We start from the raw sequence: 24722 nt of genomic DNA on the forward strand, positions 1-24722 counted from the left end.
AGAGGTCTGTACCTCTCGTTGGGGCTGCCCAGCTGTCATAAAGCACGTCATAACACGTTTATGTAGTGCGTGCAATGTTTTGACGTGCTATATATGCTACTACAACTACTACTACTACTAATGACACACGTCGGACAAATGGCTGCATGGGGAAGAAAACCAAACTTCTTGGATATGGATGTGCTGTGGCTGGCGCAGCTGTTCACCATAAATGAAAAACGCCTTTTCCTCCATCCAGGAAAAAAACACGACATCCTGAGGATGGACAGAGGGTGGAAAATAGTGCAACGGCTATTTAATAAGAGTTGCTCATACCCCAGATCCGTAAGTATTGGCAGTATAGTGACGTTTGTATGTGCGTGTTAAAACATTTCACTAATGACCATTTGTGTACTGGCCGGCAGTGTTCGTCATGTTTCTTTGTACTGCTAATATGGATGCTCGTTATGTGCGTGTACAAAAAAAGGTGTTTTCTAAAGGGTAGGGTGGAGATACTGAGCATAACAGTACATCATTGGTTTCTTGGATATATTTCTTTTCACCTGATTGCCTGTCTTCTTGTTTTACAGGTTGAGGAGCTGAAAAAAAGGGCACGGTCCTTAAGGAAGGACAACCCAGCAGCCACACACTCCCACCAGCCCCCCTCTCCCCCCTGCCTCCTTCCCCCAGCCGCACACACCCACCAGCCCCCCTCTCCCCCCTGCCTTCCCCCTCCAGCCGCACACTCCCACCAGCCCCCCTCTCCCCCCTGCCTCCCCCCTCCAGCCGCACACTCCCACCGGCCCTCCTGCTACCCCCTCCCACGCTCTCCCTCCGACTTCCCTCCCCCTTTCCCAACGCCATGCCGGGGCCTCCACCTCCGCCTCCCCAGAGGAAGTTACCCCCCTCCTGGAGCGATTCCAGATGGAGGTGCTGGTTGTTCATGGTGAGTTTTAAAAGGCTCATTGCGGGGGGGGGGGGGGGGGTCTAAGGTGGGGTTTAGCATACAGGGGGGATCGAAGGCATGGTTACCTTTAGTTTGGATTGTTTGTTGTACTGCGCAGAATGTATACTTGGTACAGTTTGTGGTTATACTTGTTGGAATTATAGGAGGAATGTGGTGGGAAATGGGGGGGGGGGGATACAGTTGAAAATGGATGACAGAATAACGATGTAAACAGCTTTGAAGCTACGTATATGATTTGTCATCAATAAAACTATTGAAATATAAAAGGATTATTGCGTACCACGGTGTGTGCGTGTTAAAGCTGTTCGTGGTGAATCTTTCTGACAGTCCTTCTTTTTTCTTTTCTGACAGGTGCCACAGTGGACCTCACAGCGGAGGACACTGAAGAATTCCCCTCTCTCCCCCCCTCCCCTCCACCCGCACCAGTTGACCGCGCTGTCTCCCCCATGCCCCCTGCTCCCACCCTTGGCAGATCAACCTCCCCTATCCCTCCCATTCCTACTACCCTTGACCGTTGTACCTCTCCCATCCCCCCGGCTCCCACCCACACCCGATCCACCTCCCCTGTGCCTCCCGCCCTTGTGGACCGCGCCTCATCTCCTCACCTCCCTCTCGCCCGTATCAACCTGCCCCGGAGGAGCTCCAGGAGATCGCACAGACACTGCACCAGGGAGGACAGGCACTGGAGGACCTTTCCCAGGTGCTCCTGTATCTGTCCTCCCATGTAGAGCGTCCTTGAGGCCATTTCCTCCCCCTTTCCCCCCTATCCGACCCCTCTTCAACCCCCCCACGTATATAGCCCCCCTTTCCCCAATATATCCATGTTAATAATTTTTATATATTTTTAAATACATTTATAAAGGTTTCTGTTCTCGATATTCTGTGTGTTCTAGTGTTATGATTTCCAAACTGGTTGTGTGGGGGGTGGGACAGAAATAATAGGAACTGTGGTAAAGGGGCGAAAGAGGTGGTATATCTCATGTGCAGCACTGAAGTGAAACACAGGAGGAGAGGAGGAAGAAGGAGGAGGTGCCGGGCGACGAAGAAGAGGGTACAGAAAGAGGAGATTCGAGACTCCAGCTGCCCTCCTAACCCTGCCTTTTTATATATCATTCAACATCAACTTTTTTAGCGGTAAAGTCTATTCTGTGTGTAGTATCACATCAGAAACTAATGAAATGTTGATAGGAAGAGTGAGGAGGGGGGCACGCATTGGCTGTATATGTGTGCGTATATGTGACGCATCATCAACAAGCGCCGCACGAATGTGCGTGGTATCATCGCGTTTGTCTTGCACGTGACACAGGCAAGCGAATCAGCTTCTAGTTTCACGATCCAGGCATTCCCTGGTTGGCTGTGAATGTGCGCATATATATGACGTACATATTGTGCGTTAGAAACAAACGCCATTCCTCATGTTTGCCTTGCTCGTGAATTGCTACAACAAGGTAATGGATGGTGGATTTTTCCTGGCACAGTTGGACTTTTTTCCTGGTATGCAATATGCCCACGTTGCTGCCAGGCAGGGACAGGAGGCAAGGCAACCCATTCATGAAGACCCTGCCCATGGTCGCCCTCGCCGGCCCCCCCGCCCACGTGTGTTTCGTCCAAAGCTGGTTCTGGAAGACATGTCAGACAGGAAAATTGTAGATGACTACCGCTTATCCAGAACAGCTATATATGAGCTGTACCAGGAAATAAGAGATGATATCGACCCAACCACTGCTAGATCTCATGCAGTACCTGGCCTGGTAAAGCTGCTGACTGTTCTGCAGTTCTTTGCCACAGGGACATTCCAGCATGTTTTAGGGGGTAACAGCGGCGTGGACCAGGCAACTGTTTCAAGACATCTAGCCCAGGTACTACTCTTATTTTTGCAAAACCCTCTCCCCATTTCTGCGCTCCACCACATCTCTGCCCTCCTCCACCTTTGTTACACCCCCTTCTCATATCTTTACTGTATAAAACCTGCATGACCAAATACACACCTTTGCTCTATGTTCCAGGTTCTGTGCGCACTGAAAAAATGTGTTCGCAAGCACACAGCTTTTCCCACAGGGGAAGAGGAGCAGAGGACGATCAAGCGGGACTTCTACAAGATTGCTGGCATGCCCAATGTCCTGGGAGCTATTGACTGCACACATGTTGCCTTAACCCCGCCTGTGGATCAAGAAATGCAGTACCGTAACCGCAAGATGGGTTGCACACCGCTGAATGTGCAAGCGGTGTGCGATGCAAACCTTAGGATCCTGGATGTTGTGACACGTTATCCAGGGAGCTGCCATGACTCCTACATCTTTTATTTATTTATTTTTATTTTTATTGCATTTGTATCCCACATTCCCCCTCCTATTTGCAGGCTCAATGTGGCTTACATAGATTTGTTGACATTGTCATATCAGGATATCAGATACAGTTAGTAGTGTGTAGCAATCAAGAAGGGAAGAGGGAAGAAGGGAGAGAGTGAATTGTATAGCTGTGTAAAGTAAGCTTTCATAGTTGAGAGGGTTGGTGAGGTGAGTTAATGAGGTTGTGGGTGCTCATTGTAGGCCTTGTTGAAGAGGAATGTTTTCAGCAATTTTTGAAAGATAGTTGTTTCGTTGATTGCTTTCAAGTCTGTGGGTAATGCATTCCATAACTGCGTGCTCATGTACGAGAAGGTAGTGGCATGCATCAGTTTGTACTTCAGTCCTTTGCAGCTGGGATAGTGCAGGTTAAGAAATTTGCGAGATGATCTTGTGGCGTTTCTGGGCGGTAGGTCCACGAGGTTTAGCATGTAGATTGGGGCATCTGCATGAATGATTTTGTGTACAATTGTGCAGATCTTGAACGCAATGCGTTCCTTCAGTGGAAGCCAGTGAAGTTTCTCTCTTAGTGGTTTTGCACTTTCATATTTAGGTTTTCCAAATATGAGCCTGGCGGCTGTATTCTGGGCAGTTTGGAGTTTTTTGATTGTCTGTTCTTTGCACCCGGCGTATAGTGCATTGCAGTAATCCAGATGACTTATTACCATTGACTGTACCAAGGTACGGAAGATGTATCTCAGGAAGAAAGGTTTTACTCTTTTAAGTTTCCACATGGTGAACAACATCTTTTTGGTCGTGTTTTTCACGTGGGTGTCAAGAGTGAGGTTTCGATCAATGGTGAATCCAAGAATTTTCAGGTTTTGTGAGACCGGAAGGGAACAGCATGGCGTGGTTATGGTGTTGAAGTTTTTTGTGTTATGTTGTGAGGTGAGTACAAGGTATTGTGTTTTTTCTGCGTTAAGTTTTAGTTGGAATGCATCTGCCCAAGTGTGCATTATTTGGAGGCTTTGGGTGATCTCGTTGGTGATTTCACTTAGATCATGTTTGAATGGAATGTAAATTGTGACGTCATCTGCATAAATGTAGGGGTTGAGGCTTTGATTGGCTAGTAGCTTGGCTAGAGGTATCATCATTAGGTTGAATAATGTTGGTGAGAGAGGGGATCCCTGGGGGACTCCACATTCAGGTGTCCATGGTAGTGATCTGTCCTCGTTTGTTGTTACTCGTATGATCTTGTGGTTAGGAATCCTTTGAACCATTTGAGAACAGTGCCTCCTACTTCGAAGTATTCTAGTATTTGTATTAGTATATCATGGTTAACCATGTCAAAGGCACTGGACATGTCGAATTGCAGGAGGAGGATGTTGTTACCAATCACAATTGCTTGTTTGAATGCGTTCATTGCGGACACTAGTACAGTTTTGGCGCTGTGATTCGTCCGAAATCCTGATAGGGACTTGTGCAAAATTGAGTGTCTATGTAGGTATTTAGTCAATTGTTTCGTCACTATGCCTTCCATGAGCTTGGTCATGAGTGGGATGGATGCTACAGGTCAACAGTTGGTTAGGTCCATTGTGTTTTTCTTAGCATCTTTTGGTAACGGAGTGAGTAGTATGTTTCCTTTGTCCGTGGGAAAGAGTCCATTTTGGAGCCTGTAATTTATGTGGTTCGTTAGGTCTGTTTTGAATTGTTTGGGTGCGGATCTTATTAGACTGTTAGACTTGTCTAACAGTGCGCTGGGAAAGAAGTTTGCAGAGGGGCAATTTCAAAAAGGGTGGCTTTTCGGTGAGTGTTTTCCGTTTGGCATACTATTGCTATGGGTATTATTGCTAGGTCTACTGACCTCTTCCGCCTTCGGGCCAGGAAAGAGCCCCCTCTTTCCTGGCCCGAAGGCGGAAAAGCTCACAAGACCACCAGGGCACTAGTAAGTAAGGGGAAGGGAGGCTAGTAATCTGCCCGTTTGTCCAGAAATCCGGACAAACGTGCAGATCGCCAAAAGCCACCCGGTTGCCCGTAGATGCCCTCAAAAAGAGGACATGTCAGGGTAGATCCGGACATATGGTAACCCTAACTATTATGTGCTGATAGCTATGTATTGTTGTGTTTCTGCAGAGGATGCCGGATATGGGTCTAAAACATGGCTACTGACCTCGCTCGCAATGCCCTGGTCGGATGCTGAGAAGCGGTACAACGAGGCACACATGTCAACTAGATGTACAATTGAGCGTACTTTTGGGGTACTGAAGAGCACGTTTCACTGCTTGCACATTTCTGGTGGATCACTGCAATATTCCCCAGAAAAGGTTGCTGATATAGTGCTTGTATGCTGCATGCTTCATAACATCGCACTGAAGCATCACCTTGACATCGAGATTGTAGTCCCTCCAGAAGTGGACATAACCCCTTTGGACAGAGGTTCAGATGTAAGCAGGGGAAATGCTGTGCGCCGGCAGGTCATCCAGGAATTCTTTTCCACACCTCGTCAGCCTTTGTAGCCACGTACCACTTATATGAGTTACCACTAGAAGGCATATATGCAGACCTATCAAGTTGCCCGTTCAAGGAGGGAGACATTTTGGCCAGTACTTGATTTCTGCCAATCTCATCCTTGTGCATTATAGGACCTGCAACAATGATTCCAATGGATACAATCATGGACAACGTCCCACATTGCTTTTGGCTGTAAGTTAAAAACAGACACAAATCCTCCATCCTGGAATGGGGAACCTGTCAGCGCTGTATATGCATAGCTCCATGTAAACCAGAGCTGGTATATAATTCATCACAAAACGCAATACAATCTGTATGAGTCATTTCCAGATGTCGAATCACAATGTTGTTGTAAACATTGCAGCAATATTTGGAATGACACCCCACCAGTTAGCCATGTGAGCTTAATATTATGATCCCTTTTCCCCTTTCTTGATTTTACCCTCTGTCCTTCATTTTCACATGCAAGTTATCACCTATTTTATTAGTTATATGTTTAATTACTTTTATATTTCATTTCTATTGACTATATGTTTGCTATCATATTGTTCATCTTGTGGAATGTGAGTTCAATGATATCTCGTAATTTCTTTGCATGGATGCTTTATTGAAAGTAATAAAAATAATACAAAACAAGTGTTCAGAACAAATAACTTTATAAATGTTGTAAGAAGGAAGAGGCTGTCCTACCCTGGTTAGGCCCCTAGAGGGCGTAGTTCCCCTAAAATGTCCAGGGAAAAGGGCTGGGTGAGTTGCTGAAGGGAGCCAGAAAGGGGAGGTATAGCTGGAGGTCGCTAGGACCGGGGCGAGTCCTGGAGGATAGCTGGAGGTCGTTAGGACCGGGGCGAGTCCTGGAGGATAGCTGGAGGTCGTTAGGACCGGGGCGAGTCCGGGAGGATAGCTGGAGGTCGTTAGGACCGGGGAGAGTCCTGGGGATAGAAACAGGTGCAGCAGGTTATGGGCTGGGGCCTGTTTGGCTATTAACTACTTATACTTCTCCTGAGTTGTAAGGGAGGAAGGAGAGCTGGCAGCTGAAGAATGGGCTGGTAACTGAAGCAGAGGAATCCCCATGAGAAGTACTGGCTGTGCCCTTTGGACTGGGTGTTCCCAAGAAGGAAGCTGGCTGGGGTAAGAAGGCCCTAGAGTGTCTAGAACAGTGAAGAGGAACGGTGTGTCCAGGATGAAAAGACTGTGTCTAGAGCTGTGTGCTACAAGGAGGGACTGTGTGTCCAGGGACTGAGTTAGTACTGAGCCCAAATGCTTGGGTGAGAGGGCTCAGGGGGAAGAAATCTATGGATATTGAACTGTGCAAGAAGAAATGTTTCAAAGGGAAGATTGCACTGAGGAGAAAGAAAAGAACTGTTTAAGCTTGGGAAAGTGTTTTAAGCTAAAAGAAGTGTGCCCCAGAGGCTGGAATAAAGTTGTGTATGAAAATAGCCTGATTGGTGAAACCTGACTGTGTTTGCTTTTTGAGAAGCAGGTCACCCTGAGCAGAAAAGGGTGGTAGATTAATTTGCATAAATCTGCATACTGAGAACCAGCTCACCCTGAGTGAAAGAGGGACCTGGGATCCTGAGGTGGGAGCATCACCATCTGCCTCATCATTTTTCACAATGTATAACAATAACTTAAAATCATGGTTTGATATATAAAATGACTTATTAATGCATAAAATATGTTACAATAACTGGAAGAAATGCATCGATAAGCAGCCAAACAGTGCGTTTCAAGATATCTCACTAGCACTGTCACACTGGATCCTGCTGTTTCAGTGCACCTTTGAAACAGAAAAAAAAAGTTCAGAACACACATGTAGCACTTGTTTGAGGGGGTGGGAACAGCGACATTGCACAGGTGCTGTTTGGGGCCGTGAGGAAGCAACAGAAATAAAACTTTTTATATTTAACATCTACTTGTTCACAAAGGTGAGAGCAAACCCTTAAAGTAGGAGAAAGGGTGAACAAATGTAAAAAAACAAATCAATGCATTCCTCAACATTTTTTGGGATTATATCTGTCAATGAAACTTACTATTGAGAGACAGTCTGCCACACAGGAGAGGTACAGGAGGGTGTTCTGGTGCTCTGTGGCTGCAAGGAAACAACAGAAAAAAAACTTTTTATGTTGAACATGCACTTGTTTACAAAGGTGAGAGCTAACCCTTAAAATTGGAGGCAGAAAAGGGTGAACAAATGTAAAAAACAAAAAAATGCATTCCTTAACATTGTTTTTAGTATATCTCTTAATGAAACTTACAATTGAGAGTGGCTGCCACACGGGGAGGGGGGGGGGGGTAAAGGAGGGTGTTCTGTGGTCCTGCCCGTGGTGTTCTGTGGTCCTGCCTGAGATTAGAAAACAAAATGAAAGTTGGAAATTTACATAACTCTGCATTGAAGAATATAAACTATCGAGACAGGTGCACGGGACACACAATCACGCGAGATACTTACTCAGAAAAAGAGGCCCGGGAGACCATGGGAGACAAGGAAGGGAGCGTGGGAGGTACACTTGTCGCCCAGGCTGTAGGCAAAAAAAAACACACTAGGCTTTAGTACATACATCTGGAGGATTGAACAAACAAGTCTGGACACAACTAGCACCTGAGATACTATACTTACTTGGAAGAGCATCGTTGGTAGTCCAGGGCTGGCCTGGCGTCCAGGCTGTAATAATGTAGGGGGAAAAAGAACACACACATTAGACGAACACATGATAACAGAGGGGATATAGAATATGTGACTGTGGAAAAAATATATGGAGGGAATACATAAGGAGAATATACCATTTGCAGTGCGGGAACTGCAAGCGGCGTCATCCTGCAATAGCTCACGCTGCTTCCCCCTGATCTCCTAACGGAGATCCAGAAACATCTGCTGTTGTTGCTGGGAAGACCTCTAATCAGATTGCACAGGTCACTCAAATGGGCGTTGGTCTGCTCCACTAGGGCGTTGGTTTTCTCCACCACATTCTGCACCTGCGCACATATGGCAGTTGTGGAATGCTGGACACGTTCTGCCACGTTTTCAAGCAGAGTGTTTATACCCTCATTCCACTTGCCCTGCATCTCCCATAACTGGCGACGGGCCTGCCATTCCTCCATAGGGGTTCTACGAGGACGGTCCATGGGCAACTGCATAGCAGAAGATAGGGGGGTGACATGACCATTGAGGGGGGTTGTGACATCAACGAGGTCAAGTGTCACAGTTTCCTTGTTCTCCCCATCCTCTCCTCCCTGTGTAGGCGTCATCAACCATACACCTACCAAATAGAAAGGCAAGTACTTAAAGACAGAAACACAAAGATACACACAAACAACACCAATGTCCAATCTTTCTGCAACACACAATAACACGTCTGTACTCACGTGCTTCTTCTTCCTCATATTTTTATTTTTGTTACATTTGTACCCCGCGCTTTCCCACTCATGGCAGGCTCAATGCGGCTTACATGGGGCAATGGAGGGTTAAGTGACTTACCCAGAGTCACAAGGAGCTGCCTGTGCCTGAAGTGGGAATCAAACTCAGTTCCTCAGTTCCCCAGGACCAAAGTCCACCACCCTAACCACTAGGCCACTCCTCCACTCCTATTGTGTGGCACATGGTGTTGCAGGCCCTGCTGACCATATAGAACAGCCCAGAACCGGATGTTGTGTGGCACATGGTGTTGCAGGCCCTGCTGACCATGTAGAACAGCCCAGAACCGGATGTTGTGTGGCACATGGTGTTGCAGGCCCTGCTGACCATGTAGAACAGCCCGGAACTGGATGTTGTGTGGCACATGGTGTTGCTGAGGGGAGATATGATAGAGGTCTATAAATAAAGGTGGAGGTGACTGTGTAGATTAGAAGCGTCTGTTGACGCTTAACAAAAAAAAATACAATGCGAAGAAGCAGTCCAAAAAGCAGTTTGGACACAACTAGCACCTGAGATACTATACTTATGTGGAACAGCATCACTGGTACTCCAGGAAGGGGCAGAGGTGGGCTGGCTTGTACTTGGCAGAGCATCGCTGGTAGTACAGGAAGGGGCAGAGGGGGGCTGGCTTGTCGACCAGGCTGTAATACAGGGAACAAAAGAACACACGCATGGAAACAGGATGCTGGGCTCGATGGACATTGGTCTTTCCCAGTATGGCAATAGTTATGTACTTATGTCCCTTCCAGCACCCCCACAGCACATCACAGTACTCACCACCTTCTGTGTCCTGAGATGTGGGACCTGACAATCTGGAATCTTCCAGATGTTCACCTAGAAGCGTAGACAGAAACGAAGTTGATCCCAAACCATCCACAACGAAAGTTCTTACCCACACACCCCCATTTGTCTTTGCAACGCTAAACAAACTCACCTTCCATACCACCAATGGCATCCTCCGACGTGTCATCACCAATAGAAAGTCCGACCACCTGCGCACGACCAAGGGTGGCCAACACAGCCTCCTCCAGGGGAGTCAGCTCCACGGTACATGGAGGGCCACTCCCTGTACCCTTTCCATGTTGCCACTTCTTCCGTGCTTTGGCTTTCACCATACCCCTGAAGTCGTGCCAACGGTGCTTACACTGCTCTACAGTGCACATCCGCACACTGAGAGCATTCACCTCATCCACAAGCTTCCTCCATATCTTGTTCTTTTGTCCAAGCGTGAGCCTGGACGTTTTAAAAAGCCGTCCAAATTCATCGCATACACCGTGAACCAACACTTGTAGCTCGTCCTCCGTAAATTTCAGAGCACGCTTCCGCTTACCATTGACATGAGGGCCCTCACTGCCAACTGTCTCCTCATCCTCCTCACACCACGACACATTATCCTCCATTGCTTCCAGAGAAATAAAACTGAGGAGATGTTAACATCTTGAAAATGCACACTTATCACCCTGCCATCACCCCGCCAAAAGCTGATCTGTACGCTGTAAACGGCACTTATAAAAATGAAAACTGGCCAGCAGAAAGGTAAAAAAAAAGTGGCACACACCACACACCTTAAAAAAAATGGCGAAGTAAACAACAGGAAAATGGCAGCAAAATCACATTTTACCCCATTCATAAGCTCATCGGAACGTCTTACCTATGAACACTTTTTATGAAAACAAAAAGGGTGAAACAACGTGGCACACACCACACACCTTGAAAAGAATAAAACGGAGAAGTTAACAACAAGAAAATGGCAGCAAAATCACAATTTACAACATTCGTACGCTCGTGGGAGCGTCTTAACTATAAACAATTTTTATGATAACAAAAAGAATGAAACAACGTGGCACACACCACACACCTTAACAAAAATAAAACGGAGAAGTTAACAACGGGAAATGCAGCGAAATCACGATTTACAACATTCATACGCTCATGGGTGCGTCTTACTTACCTATAAACAATTTTTATGATAACAAAAAGGATGAAACAACATGGCACACACGATGGAAAATTGCAAGCAGAAAAACCAATGAAAAATCAAGCTGGAGGCAGTATTCGCCAGTAGCCCTGTGATCGCAAAAACAAACAGTGCAGCAATGCGATTCTTACACGCTGTGGACGCACGCCTATGAGGTCACATGCGCACATTAGCCACGCCGATACCGTGTGCTTTCCGAATGAATCTGTGCGCATGTGTTTCCTACTCCGCTACGGGGGATTGCACCAGATTAGCGAAACTTTCATGCATCCGACTTCTGAATACCGCACCGAACATTTCTGAGGTGTTTTTTTAGTGTGACCAGCAGAAGAAAGGGAGTGTTGATGCCCCTGTATAAGTCGTTGGTGAGGCCCCACCTGGAGTATTGTGTTCAGTTTTGGAGGCCATATCTTGCTAAGGATGTAAAAAGAATTGAAGCGGTGCAAACAAAAGCTACGAGAATGGTATGGGATTTGCGTTACAAGACGTATGAGAGACTTGCTGACCTGAACATGTATACCCTGGAGGAAAGGAGAAACAGGGGTGATATGATACAGACGTTCAAATATTTGAAGGGTATTAATCCGCAAACTAACCTTTTCCGGAGATATCTCATACATATTCATTATGGTTATTCCCCAAAAAAGCCAGCTCTTTTTCCCTTCCTTCCTTCCTCCATATTAGCATATTCATTTGCATATATACATATATGCGCAAATGAATATGCTAATATGCTCCGCCTCATCCTTTGCCCCCCCCAAATGAAACAGTCAAACTACGCCCATGCCACTACCCCTACTATAGCCCTTACAGGTGAAGGGGGCACCTTCACCTATATGTGGGTACAGTGGGTTTCTGGTGAGTTTTGGAGGGTTACTACTACTACTACTATTTAGCATTTCTATAGCGCTACAAGGCATACGCAGCGCTGCACAAACATAGAAGAAAGACAGTCCCTGCTCAAAGAGCTTACAATCTAATAGACAAAAAATAAATAAAGTAAGCAAATCAAATCAATTAATGTGAACGGGAAGGAAGAGGAGGGTAGGTGGAGGCGAGTGGTTACAAGTGGTTACGAGTCAAAAGCAATGTTAAAGAGGTGGGCTTTCAGTCTAGATTTAAAGGTGGCCAAGGATGGGGCAAGACGTAGGGGCTCAGGAAGTTTATTCCAGGCATAGGGTGCAACAAGACAGTCTGGAGTTGGCAGTAGTGGAGAAGGGAACAGATAAGAAGGATTTATCCATGGAGCGGACTGCACGGGAAGGGGTGTAGGGAAGGACGAGTGTGGAGAGATACTGGGGAGCAGCAGAGTGAGTACATTTATAGGTTAGTAGAAGAAGTTTGAACAGGATGCGAAAACGGATAGGGAGCCAGTGAAGGGTCTTGAGGAGAGGGGTAGTATGAGTAAAGCGACCCTGGTGGAAGATGAGACGGGCAGCAGAGTTTTGAACCGACTGGAGAGGGGAGAGGTGACTAAGTGGGAGGCCAGCAAGAAGCAGATTGTAGTAGTCTAAACGAGAGGTGACAAGGGTGTGGATGAGGGTTTTGGTAGAGTACTCGGAAAGAAAGGGGCGGATTTTACGGATGTTGTAAAGAAAGAAACGACAGGTCTTGGCAATCTGCTGGATATGAGCAGAGAAGGAGAGAGAAGAGTCAAAGATGACCCCAAGGTTTCGAGCTGAGGAGACAGGGAGAATGAGAGAGCCATCAACAGAAATAGAAAACGGGGGGAGCGGGGAGGTGGGTTTGGGGGGGAAAATGAGAAGCTCGGTTTTGGTCATATTTAATTTCAGGTGGCGTTGAGACATCCAGACAGCAATGTCAGACAAGCATGCTGAAACTTTGGTTTGGATGCAAGGTGAGAATCAGGGGTAGAAAGGTAGATTTGGGAGTCATCAGCATAGAGATGGTAGGAAAAGCCATGGGATGAGATTAATGAACCAAGGGAAGAAGTACAGATAGAAAAGAGCAGGGGACCAAGAACAGAACCCTGAGGTACGCCGACAGGCAGAGGGATAGAAGTAGAAGAGGATCCACCAGAGTGAACACTAAAGGTGCGGAGGGAGAGGTAGGAAGAGAACCACGAAAGGACAGAGCCCTGGAATCCAAGTGAGGACAGGGTATCAAGGAGTATGCTGTGATTGACAGTGTCAAAAGCAGCGGAAAGATCAAGAAGAATGAGGATGGAATATTGACCTCTGGATTTAGCCAGTAATAGGTCACTGGAGACTTTAGTAAGCGCAGTTTCGGTTGAGTGGAGAGGGCGAAAACCAGATTGTAGTGGGTCAAGAATAGCATGTGAGGAGAGAAAATCAAGGCAGCGGCGGTGAACAGCACGCTCAAGTAATTTGGAGGGTTCACAGTTTCCTCCACAAGTGTAAGGTAAAGGGAGGTATGGGTCTGGGTCCACCTGTCTGCAGTGCACTGCACCCACCACTAGACTACTCCAGGGACCTGCATGCTATTCTAATGGATCTGAGTATAAAATCTGAAGCTGGCAAGTAATGTTTTTAATCACATTTTTGGGGGGTGGGAGGGGGTTAGTGACCACTGGGGGAGTAAGGGGAGGTTATCTGGTCATTTAGGACACCTTTTATTCATTATAATAACAGATTTAACTCAAAACGTCTTAGTTTTAGTCCTGGATGGTTTTGTTTTGTTCCATTATGGCTGAAAAATATTCAAGAGTTAGGAATGCCCAGATCCCACCCTTAACACGCCCCTGACTTGTGATCTGAATGCACTTCTGACGGACTTCATAGAAAAACAACTTAAAATTGGTTTTGAAAATACCAATTTGGATGTTTTTGTGGGAAAAATGTCCAAATGCAGATTTATTCTACTTTTAGGATGTTTTTCTTTTTTGAAAATGAGCTCCATTGAGTATCATGTAAACATAAAAAGTTATCCAAATAAGTCATTGTTTGAGTTGCAACCAAAGATTCAACTTGCTATTGGATGAAAATTAGAGGGAATTGTTAGATCTGCACCTTCTGATTTTGGAATAGGTGTTAGAATTATTTCTCCTAGCTCAGAAGAAACATTCCTTCCCTAAGCAGTGAATTTAGAGGATAAATGTCAATCAAATCCTCCTATAACAGTGACTTTAGAAGCTAATTAGAATATGCTGAACAAATTAGATAACTCTAAGGCATATTTTCAAAGCATTTAGAGTTACAAAGTTACGTGGAGGGTATTTTCGATATGACGTCTAAGTCAGACTTTGGACGTTTTGCAAAAAGCATCCAAAATCTGAATAGCAAAGAAGGTCGTTTTCAAAGAAGAAAAACATCTATCTTTTGTTTTCAAAAATAGAAGGTTTTGTAATTTGGACATTTTATTTTTTGGTCCATTTTCGAAAAAAAAAAAACAAAAAAAAAAAACATCCAAATGCTTCCAGGTACACATCTGACCATTGCTCCCTTATCTTGTCTGCTGAGCCCCCCAAAATCCACTACCCCCAACTGTACACCACTACCATGCCCTTACAGGTGAAAGGGGCACCTATATGTGTGTACAATGGATTTCTGGTGAGTTTTGAAGGGCTCACAGTTTCCTCCACAAGTGTAACAGGTAGGGGAGGCAGAAGCCTGGGTCCACCTGTTTGCAGTGCACTGCACCCACCACTAGACTACTCCAGGGACCTGCATGCTAGTCTAATGGACCTGAGTATAACACCTGAGGTTGGCACAGAGGCTGGCAAGTAATGGTTTTCATCACATTTTTGGGGGGTGGGGGGAGGTTAGTGACCACTGGGGGAATAAGGGGAAGTCATCCCTGATTCCCTCCAGTGGTCACCTGGTTATTTAGGGCACCTTTTTGTGCCTTATTTGTTATAAAAACAGGTCTACCTCAAAACGTCTTAGTTTTAGTCCTGGACGTTTTTGTTTTCTTCCATTATGCCTGAAAAACATCTAAGTCTCTTTTTGGCGTTCATAATTATGCATGCGTATTTTGCCACACAATCAGGGGAATTTTCGAAAGAGAAGGGCACCCATCTTCCAACACAAATTGGGAGATGGACGTCCTTCTCTCAGGGTCGCCCAAATCGGCATAATCGAAAGTCGATTTTGGCCACCCTCAACTGCTTTCCGTCGCAGGGACGACCAAAGCTCACAGGGGCGTGTCGGCACCGTACCGAAGGTGGGACTGGGGCATGATTAAGAGATGAGCGTCCTCAGCCAATAATGGAAAAAAGAAGGGCGTCCGTGATGAGCATTTGGCAGACTTTACTTGGTCCATTATTTTTCACAACCAAGCCTCGAAAAGTTGCCTGAACTGACCAGATGACCACCGGAGGGAATCGGGGATGACCTCCCCTTACTCCCCCAGTGGTCACCAACCCCATCCCACCCCAAATAATTTTTTAAAACATTTTTTGCCAGCCTCTATGCCAGCCTCAAATGTCATACCCAGCTCCATCACAGCAGTATGCAGGTCCCTGGAGCAGTTTTTAGTGGGTGCAGTGCACTTCAGGCAGGCGGACCCAGACCCATCCCCCCCCCCCCACCTGTTACTACTACTACTTAACATTTCTAGAGCGCTACTAGGGTTACGCAGCGCTGTACAAAATAAACAAGGAAGGATGGTCCCTGCTCAAAGGAGCTTACTTGTGGTGGTAAATGTGAGCCCTTCAAAACCTACCCGAAACCCACTATACTCACATGTAGGTGCCCCCCTTCACCCCTTAGGGCTATGGTAGTGGTGTATAGTTGTGGGGAGTGGGGTTGGGGGGGGGGGTTGGGGGGGGCTCAGCACCCAAGGTAAGGGAGCTACATACCTGGGAGCAATTTATGAAGTCCACTGCAGTGCCCCTTAGGGTGCCCGGTTGGTGTCCTGGCACGTCAGGGGGACCAGTGCACTACGAATGCTGGCTCCTCCCACGACCAAAGGGCTTGGATTTGGTCGTTTTTGAGATGGGCGCCCTCGGTTTCCATTATGGCCGAAAACCGGGGATGACCATCTCTAAGGTCGACCATCTCAACATTTAGGTCGACCATCTCTAAGGTCGACCTAAATGTTGAGATTTGGGCGTCCACGACCATATTATCGAAACGAAAGATGGACGCCCATCTTGTTTTGATAATACGAGTTTCCCGCCCCTTCGCTGGGACGTCCTTAGAGATGGGCGTCCCCATTCGATTATGCCCCTCCACATTATATAAACCTTTTTCTAGATATAAAACAGCATTTTCCATGCAAAAAAGGCTTTATAAAATAAATAATCTTTCACCTAGACTTGGACTGCTCTGTCCAGAAGACCTCCTGCTCTACAGTAGAAAGCATCACATCTAGAGGCCAACTGAAGCTGCTTCAGAAAACTTTTGGCCAAAACCAAAAACTTAAATTTGGTTACATGATTGTGAACCAGTGAGGGTCACTGGGGATTGTCAGAGCTGCATCCTTCTGTTAAACCCACAGTATTCAAGCCAGAATATAATTTAAATAATGAAAGACCGTATTCTATCTCCAAAGCAAAATAGCCTTCACATACATGGACCATAAGTGCTAATGAAAACTGAAATAAAAACCCATGGTGATTTTATAGTGGCTGACCTTACACCACATCACACTCAGAGTGACAGCTGATGTCATAACTCCACAGAAAGGGTAATTCCTACGGAGTTTATCATCCACAGACTTAAATTCTAGCTAAAACTTTGCATCAAACCATTTATTTGGAGCACTCTGTTTACCATATAAGCTGTTGTACAAGATCATAACTGCAGTATCTGCAATTGAAGTTCAAAAAAAACTATATAAAGAGTCACAATCCCCTCCACCTTGGACTAACAATCCCTAGTGGTCTAATGGTACAGTCAGGGCAGGAGCGATGCACCAGTCACAGCAGCCATTCTGAAAGCAGAGCCGGAGTAACTACGGATCACTTCTATTGTAATATATGGTAAGATATATTAAATTTTTTTTTCCTGGGGCTCTGGGGAGGCTGTTCCAGGGTTTTGGTGGCTAGTGCTGGCTGGAAAAGGTTTAAAGTTAGTTTGGGAATTTTTAATGGAGTTAGGTGAAGAAAGTGGGAGATGTTTCTTAAATATGTTTTTTTTTTTTTTTTACAAAAGAATAACCCATGATTAAGAGGGAATTGTACTATAAAAGGTTTCTTGCTGTTTTGAGTACAAGTCAGGTTAAAATTGACTTTAAAATTCTCTATATAGTAAGTTTTGCATTAACATCTATGGGGGGAAGGGGAAGAAACCTGGAGATTCAGTTAGGACAGCCAAGATTCTTAACCAAATAGAAAAAAACCCAGTCTTTAGCTGACAAGCTGATTGGTTGAGGGATCAGATGTTCCTCTAGGGGGGGGGGGGGGGTGAGTTGTTAGGGAGACTGCTGTGAGCTGAAAGGAAGAGAGCAGGCTGAGCACTGAGAGAGAAAAACGTATGCTGTGTGTCTGGGGAATTTCAGAGAAAAAGAATAGATTTTTTGGATTTGAAGTGAAATAAGTGATTGGAAAAGTAAGTAAGACAAAGGTTTATGTGTGCCAGTTTGAAAGAGGGTGCTTTGATATTTAAATTGAGCTGAGGTGAGTGTGAATGGTGTTTCAGTGATAGCACTGAATTTCAAGAGATAAGTGATTTACCATTTTAGGGTGAGAGAGGATTTGTGTTGGGGATTGTACAACATGAGAAAGCCTAAAAGTGTGTAAGGATTTAAAGTGTGACACAAGGGAAGGACTGAGAGGTGAATTTGATATTTGGAAAAAGAAGCCATTAAGCTGTGTCTGTGGGAAAGGTGTGTTGTTTGTGAGAGTTCTAAGTTCAGTGCAAGGTTTGGAATCTGACTTCAGATTAAAGAAAATCCAGCACTGCCTGTGTATGAGTGTGCTGCATTCTCAAGATAGATCTGATAAAAGGGAAATATTGTGGTTTTATGTGAAGTCTGTGAGAGGGAATGTTGAATTACCATTTGAATATGGAATGGGTTACTGTGTGAGATCCCTGAATGCAGTGTAAAAGTCTTCTGGAACATTATAGAATAGGGAATTAACAGTGAGAAATAGGTTTTGAAGTGAGTACTCCTGAAAATTATTTTGTTTCAAACAGAGTGTATGGCCACAGTATTGAGAACTAATTAAAGGTCACCAGAGTGGAATCAGTTCCTGGACAAGCTCAGGGAGTTCAGGGTTTTGCCTCCATTTATTTTCTTTATAAGTGAGGTTTAGGAAGAAGAACTCTGTAGATCATCTGCTGAAGGATTTCCAGATGAGCTCCAACGCAAGAAAGACATCACCTAAATAAATTCAACTACAGCTAAGTCACATTGCCAAGGGTGTTGAAAGAAATATATTATTTTTTCACAACATCTTAAGGGAAAACAAAGGAACAGAACATCAAATAGCAAAATTCAATGAGATCCCTGCAAAAACACCAATAGTGCACACAAAGACTCCAATTTTTACATCAGGAAAGAGAATAACAACAAATATCTGATTTTGATAAAAGACAATTTAAATACTTATCGGAAAAGGGTCTTTTCTGCCTTTTTAGGTGAAACAGAAAGAGTTAAGGGTATACATGTAGTTCTACATTGGAATGTTGAATAGGTTATTGCAGTTCTATTAAGCCACACACTAATTGTGAATTTGAATTTATTTGAATGAAAATTTGATTGCATTTGTATTCAATAAAGAAAAAGATAATTTGCAAATCTGAAAGTTTGGTCCTTCCATTTCAGGAACCAATCCTAAATTTAGCTTCTTTTCCTCCTTTATTCTTTGAGAGTAAAGGACGAGGTTAACTTATTTGTTCTTCTCCCTCAGCTGTGAGTGTGTGTTCCCTGGATATTCGCCACGACTACAACAACAGATATCTGGGAGCACATCACTACAGTCCAGCCGAGAGGGGTGGTAAAACTATACCACTAGACCACCATGGACTGTAAGATAGGCTACAGGGTGGGGGCACTTGGGGAGGTCTGAGAGCAAAGTAACTCCTGTTCGAGGGAGGGATAGAAATGGGACAAACCACAAATTTTGGGCTTCCACTGAAAACACAATCATTTTCAGCAGAAACCAAAAACATGGCCAAAAATTAGAACAACCTTTCAGCCAAAACCAGGCAGAAAATGGGTTTTAGGCTGGTTTCAGTGCTGTAACCAAAACCAAAATTTAGTCAGCCTGTAATCATATCCAGCAAGTTCTTTTATTCAAAGAGTAGAAAGGCAGATACCTTTGTAATGTTTGCAAGAAGCATGTCCAAAGCCTCAAACAGTCCATAGCAGAGGTAGCTGTGTGTATATATCGTATAATTATAACCATACAGTCTGAAGAACATCTCTGTGTCTTTCATCTGAATGGGACCACTTGGATGAAAAGTTATTTCAGCAGATGCTCCCCCAAGATCCAGAGCTCCTATAACTTCAGCTGGCCAGGGGTGTGTCCATTTACCTGCAAAAGAGTACTACACACAGAGACAGTACAAGAAACAAAAGTGAAGAAGGTAAATGGATAAACAAACATATAGTTCACATAAATGTCTTATACATTACGTTTCTACGTATGATGAACTATCCCAGTGCCCTCTGGATAATCTCTAGCTTTGGACATAAGAAGAGCAATTCTGAATCTCTGCAAGCTGCTTGCAAGCATGACATTTCCAAAGGCAGGTAAACACCCACATACCCAACTAGGACCATACCGAGCTACAGTTGCACCCTGTATGACTTACCTACTGCAACCCCCACCCTGCCCGCTTTGCACTACCATGAGAAGAGACAGTGGGCTGGGAGCAATTTTTGTGCCCCTCCATCTTTGTGCGGCTGCACCCAAAGTCTGATCCCTTTGGATGTTCTTTTCAAACTACAGTTACTCACTTCAGTACCAATTTACCCAGGTATAAGGGTTAAAAATTGTTCACTCATAGCCTAGATAAAAATGTACACATGCAAAGCTGTATTTAGTGGAGGTGCTCCTGGGTGCATATTTAGGTTGAAAAAGGAAAATAATGCACATAGATTCTATATTCATACTTATGCATATTATTTTCTAAGGAAACAATACCTGCAGAAAAAGCAGGGGCAATTTTCAAAGTGGAAGCATGCACCCCTTTTTATTTGAAAATCAGTGCAAAGATCATGAGTAAAAGATAGAAACAGACTTTGCAGCCTTATGGGTAGTCTGAAAATTGCCCTAATGGGAAAAATTTGGTAAAAACAATATTGCTACAACGCTTGTACCCCCACACCTTGTTTTCAAAGGCATTTCCTATTTCTGCAAATAGCAGAACAGGGTCAAAAAGATGCATGCACAATACAGCTCTCCATACAAACGAACAGTCCTGGACTATTAAAAAAAAAGACTTTCCTAATTTTATCTGGGCAACTGTCTGGGTACCGGTCTGAATATCACCAGTACCTAGAAAAGTGCCAGTGGCCACTTTTCCTAGATCTTCATTGACAGTATCTGGGTATATCCCAGCAATGAATTTCTGGGAATTAAAAGCCCACAACAGCAGCATTTTAAAAAAAATGGTGAAGGCCATGGGCTGTATATTAACCTGATAAAGAAAAACAATATAAAAATAACAATTACACCACAAAACAAATTTATCAAGCACAGCACATTTAGGGGTACTTTTCCTAAGCTGCAGGAAAAAGAGCCCTGCGGTAGTTTTGGGCATCATTTTTCCCAAACACTAGAGCCCTTTTAACCACAGCAGGTCAAATGACCCCCGCCAAAAAAACCCAGCCAGGTAGTAAGATAACCCTTACTATGTGGCCATGCGGCATGGAGCACTTTTGCCACCACTCACTGAGGTGGTGGTAAGGGCTCCCACAGTAACCGGATAGCGCACAGCATTGACCGATTAGTGCCAAGATAGTACCATGATATAGAAAAAAACAAAAATTTTCCAGAGCACCGGAAATGGCGTGCTCTCCAGATGGAACTACCACCAGCAGCTGTGTTGGGCCAGAGGTAGTTCCAGATTACTGAGCAGTAAATCCACACTGGGCTTACCGCCTCTTTGTAAAAGACCCCCTTAGTAATTAGAGATTTGGACATTTTAGAGAATTGTCATTGGAACCATGGTCCCTTAAATTTAACAAAGATATAGTTTCAAGCGTTATCTACTTTGAAAGATTATTCTGAAATCATAGTGCATCTAGCACATAAAGGTGATGCCACAGTTTTATGGCACAGAATTCAATATTTGGAAGAAGTAAGAACCCAACTGAATGATGTCAGATTTTATAACTGTCTTCCTGATGATCCTACAGGAGTTTTGCAATCAGAAATCACTCAAATAGTCCTTGATGCCTTGCAACAAAGTTTTCTCATGAAAGCTGAATCAAAGTTTTTGATAACAGCAAAATCCCAGGGTACCTGTTTTTATATGGTTCCTAAAATTCATAAATCTGTAGTTAAGCCACTTGGATGTCCCATGGAGGGGCATAATCGAAAGGGACGTCCAAGTTTTGATGAGAACGTCCTTGCAAAATGTCCCGGTGCAGGGGTGGGGAAACCCGTATTATCAAAACAAGATGGACGTGCATCTTTCGTTTCGATAATACGGTCATGGACATCCAAATCTTGAAATTTTGGTCGTTCTTAGAGAAGGTCATCCCTACACTTGGTCGTTTCTGATTTTCGGCGATAATGGAAACCAAGGACGTCCATCTCAGAAACGACCAAATGCAAGCCCTTTGGTCGTGGGAGGAGCCAGCATTTGTAGTGCACTGGTCCCCCTGACATGCCAGGACACCAACCGAGCACCCTAGGGGGCACTGCAGTGGACTTCATAAATTGCTCCCAGGAACATAGCTCCTTTACCTTGTGTGCTGAGCCCCCCACAACCCATTCCCCACAACTGTACACCACTACCATAGCCCTTATGGGTGAAGGGGGGTACCTACATGTGGGTACAGTGGGTTTGTGGTGGGTTTTGGAGGGCTCGCTGCTTCCTCTACAAACATCTGATTTGTGTCGAAAGATGGGCGTCCTTCTCTTTCGAAAATGAGCCCAATTGTGTCCCTGAGGGGCACCATTTTGGAACGTCATGTTTATATGGGACATGCAGGTCATGAACCATAAAGTAACTTTACAACAGTAACTGAGAATTATGAGCAAAGCTAGGCCTCTGTGAACAGGCTATGAACAGGTTAAGAGTCACTGAGAAGCTAAATAATCAGAACTACACAGAATGTGAATCTCATGTCAGCTTGCCCTTCTGTTGGAGATACAGGCAGATATGGAGTCATAACAGAGATATGTGTGGCAGGAGAATGAAGTAAAGTAAGGGAAATTTGCTGCTGACCATGAAAGCAGATAATGAAGAGACATAACTTTGGCTGCAGGGAAGATGGTTTTTGCAAAGTAGGATAACCTTACTGACCTTACTTATGATAAGCAAATATGTTATCAAGAACTTTGCTTCTGTAAAATAGAATTTACTAGAATATGCTGGAATATGTTAGAAAATGCTGACTTTGTACTTCCAATACTAGCCTATGGGAGAAAAGGGTATAAAAGGAGAATCATGGACAGAGGCAATCAGAGAGCTAATGTCAGAGGTCACGTTTGTGTCCCGGTTGCTGTCTCATATGAGAATTAATTAATTATATTACGTATTCTAATTGTAGTCCTGATTGGTAAGTGTAATAAACAATTACTGATTATTCTCATATTACTAAAGCTTCTGTATCTTTCTGTCTCTCTACCTGGTGGCGTTAGGACCATAATCCCTGGAGTGCTGGACATTCCAGGTTACAGATAACTAGTACCTTTATACCTGGGAGAGGGCAGAAAGATAAACAGTCACTAGATTCTTTTTGTTTTTGGTTAGGTTTGATTTGAAAGCCCTTTCTACTAACATTCCTCAGTCCAAGGCTTTAGAAATCATTAAAGTGATTTTGGATTGATGGGTAGATATTAAAAGGGTACCTACTGGTTTTTTGGTTATCATTTCTCATTTAGTATTGACTAAAAATTATTTTAAATTTGGCAAGGGAATGCCATGGGTACTACCATAACGTCTAGCATTGCCAATTTATGGGGTCCTTTTACTAAACTACGGTAAAAAGTGGCCTGCAGTAGTATGGGCGCGTGCTTTTGGTGTGTGCTAGGCCATTTTTTTTTACTACATCTGGAAAAAAGACATTTTTTAATGGGCCAGGAAATGGGCATGTGAATTAATACTTGCTCACGCCTATTTACAACCTTAGCCCTTACCACCACCCAATGATCTAGTGGTAAGGGCTCACATGCTACATGTGTGGTAACCATTTGGCTCTTGCCAATTACCACTGGAAACGCCCAATATTGAGCAAGAATCTTCAATGTGTCAAGGGAGTGGTAATACGTATTGTGTGTGGCATCCCCAATCGTTTTGAAGTGTTGGCGCCTATTACTATGGCTATATTATTATTATTATTACTAGCATTTGTAGAGCGCTATCAGACGCATGCAGCGCTGAACACCTGACACAAAGAGACAGTCCCTGCTCAAAAGAGCTTACAATCTAAATAATACAGACAGACAGGACAGTTACGGGTGAGGGAAGTCATGGGTGAGAAGGAAGGAAGGGACAAGGGGAGGGCAATTGAGTAGCGGCTAGGAGCTAAAAAGCAGCAGTGAAAAGGTGGGTTTTCAGCATAGATTTGAAAACAGGTAGAGATGGAGCTAGACGTATAGGTCCAGGAAGTCTATTCCAGGCATATATGCTAGGAGTTACTGTGCACTAATTCACGAGTAACATACTTTAATAAAGGAGCACCTTATGTTGTAAGCCTTCTAGGGAGAGAGAAATATCTAGCATACCTGAATGCAACTTGCTTTGAGCTGCTACTGGAAAGGTGTGAACTAAATATAAAAATAAAGTAAACTAAGAACGCTGAAAAATACTTATGTCTCCATCTGTTTTAATCATCAAATACTAAAGTTGCTCAGAATACTACAAGGATAATGTTCAATTTAACACTAAGGGCTATCCAATAAAAAGAGAAAAATGTTGCACCGTGTTGGTGGTTTAATTTAATTTTGATTTAATTTAATTTAAAACATAATTATCTGCCTTTTCATTCTCTGGAAGATACAAACCAGCTTATTTTCAAAAGAGATCGCCGGCCATCTTCTGACACAAATCGGGAGATGGCCGGCGATCTCCTGAACCCAGCCAAATTGGAATAATCGAACGCCGATTTTGGCCAGCGCCAACTGCTTTCCGTAGTGGAGCAGGCCAAACTTCAAGGGGGCATGTCGGTAGGGTAGCGAAGGCGGGACGGGGGCATGGTCACGAGATGGCCAGCTTCGCCCGATAATGGAAAAAAGAAAGCCCGCTCTGACGAGCATTTCGCCAACTTCACTTGGTCCATTTATTTTTACGTCCAAGCCTCAAAAAAGTGCCCCAATTGACCAGATGACCACCGGAGGGAATCGGGGATGACCTCCCATTACTCCCCCAGTGGTCACCAACCCCCTCCCACTCAGAAAAAAATTTAAACATTTTTTTGCCAGCATCTATGCCAGCCTCAAATGTCATACCCAGTTTCCTGACAGCAGTATACAGGTACCTGGAGCAGTTTTTTGTGGGTACAGTGCACTTCAGGCAGGTGGACCCAGGTCCATCCCATCCCCCC

At 44.5% G+C, this 24722-nt stretch overlaps 1 protein-coding gene across 2 annotated transcripts in view; it reads right to left on the minus strand.

The window, feature by feature from the left end:
* Positions 1-24722, minus strand: part of LOC115472397 (ectonucleoside triphosphate diphosphohydrolase 8-like) — a 280150-nt gene that overhangs the window by 108703 nt on the left and 146725 nt on the right. For both annotated transcript variants that reach the window (XM_030206669.1, XM_030206670.1), the window contains one exon: positions 19319-19549. In XM_030206669.1, coding sequence (XP_030062529.1) covers positions 19319-19549 — 231 coding nt within the window. The remainder of the gene's footprint in view (positions 1-19318; positions 19550-24722) is intronic.

The sequence above is a fragment of the Microcaecilia unicolor genome, chromosome 6, assembly GCF_901765095.1.
Source record: "Microcaecilia unicolor chromosome 6, aMicUni1.1, whole genome shotgun sequence".
NCBI lineage: Eukaryota > Metazoa > Chordata > Amphibia > Gymnophiona > Siphonopidae > Microcaecilia > Microcaecilia unicolor.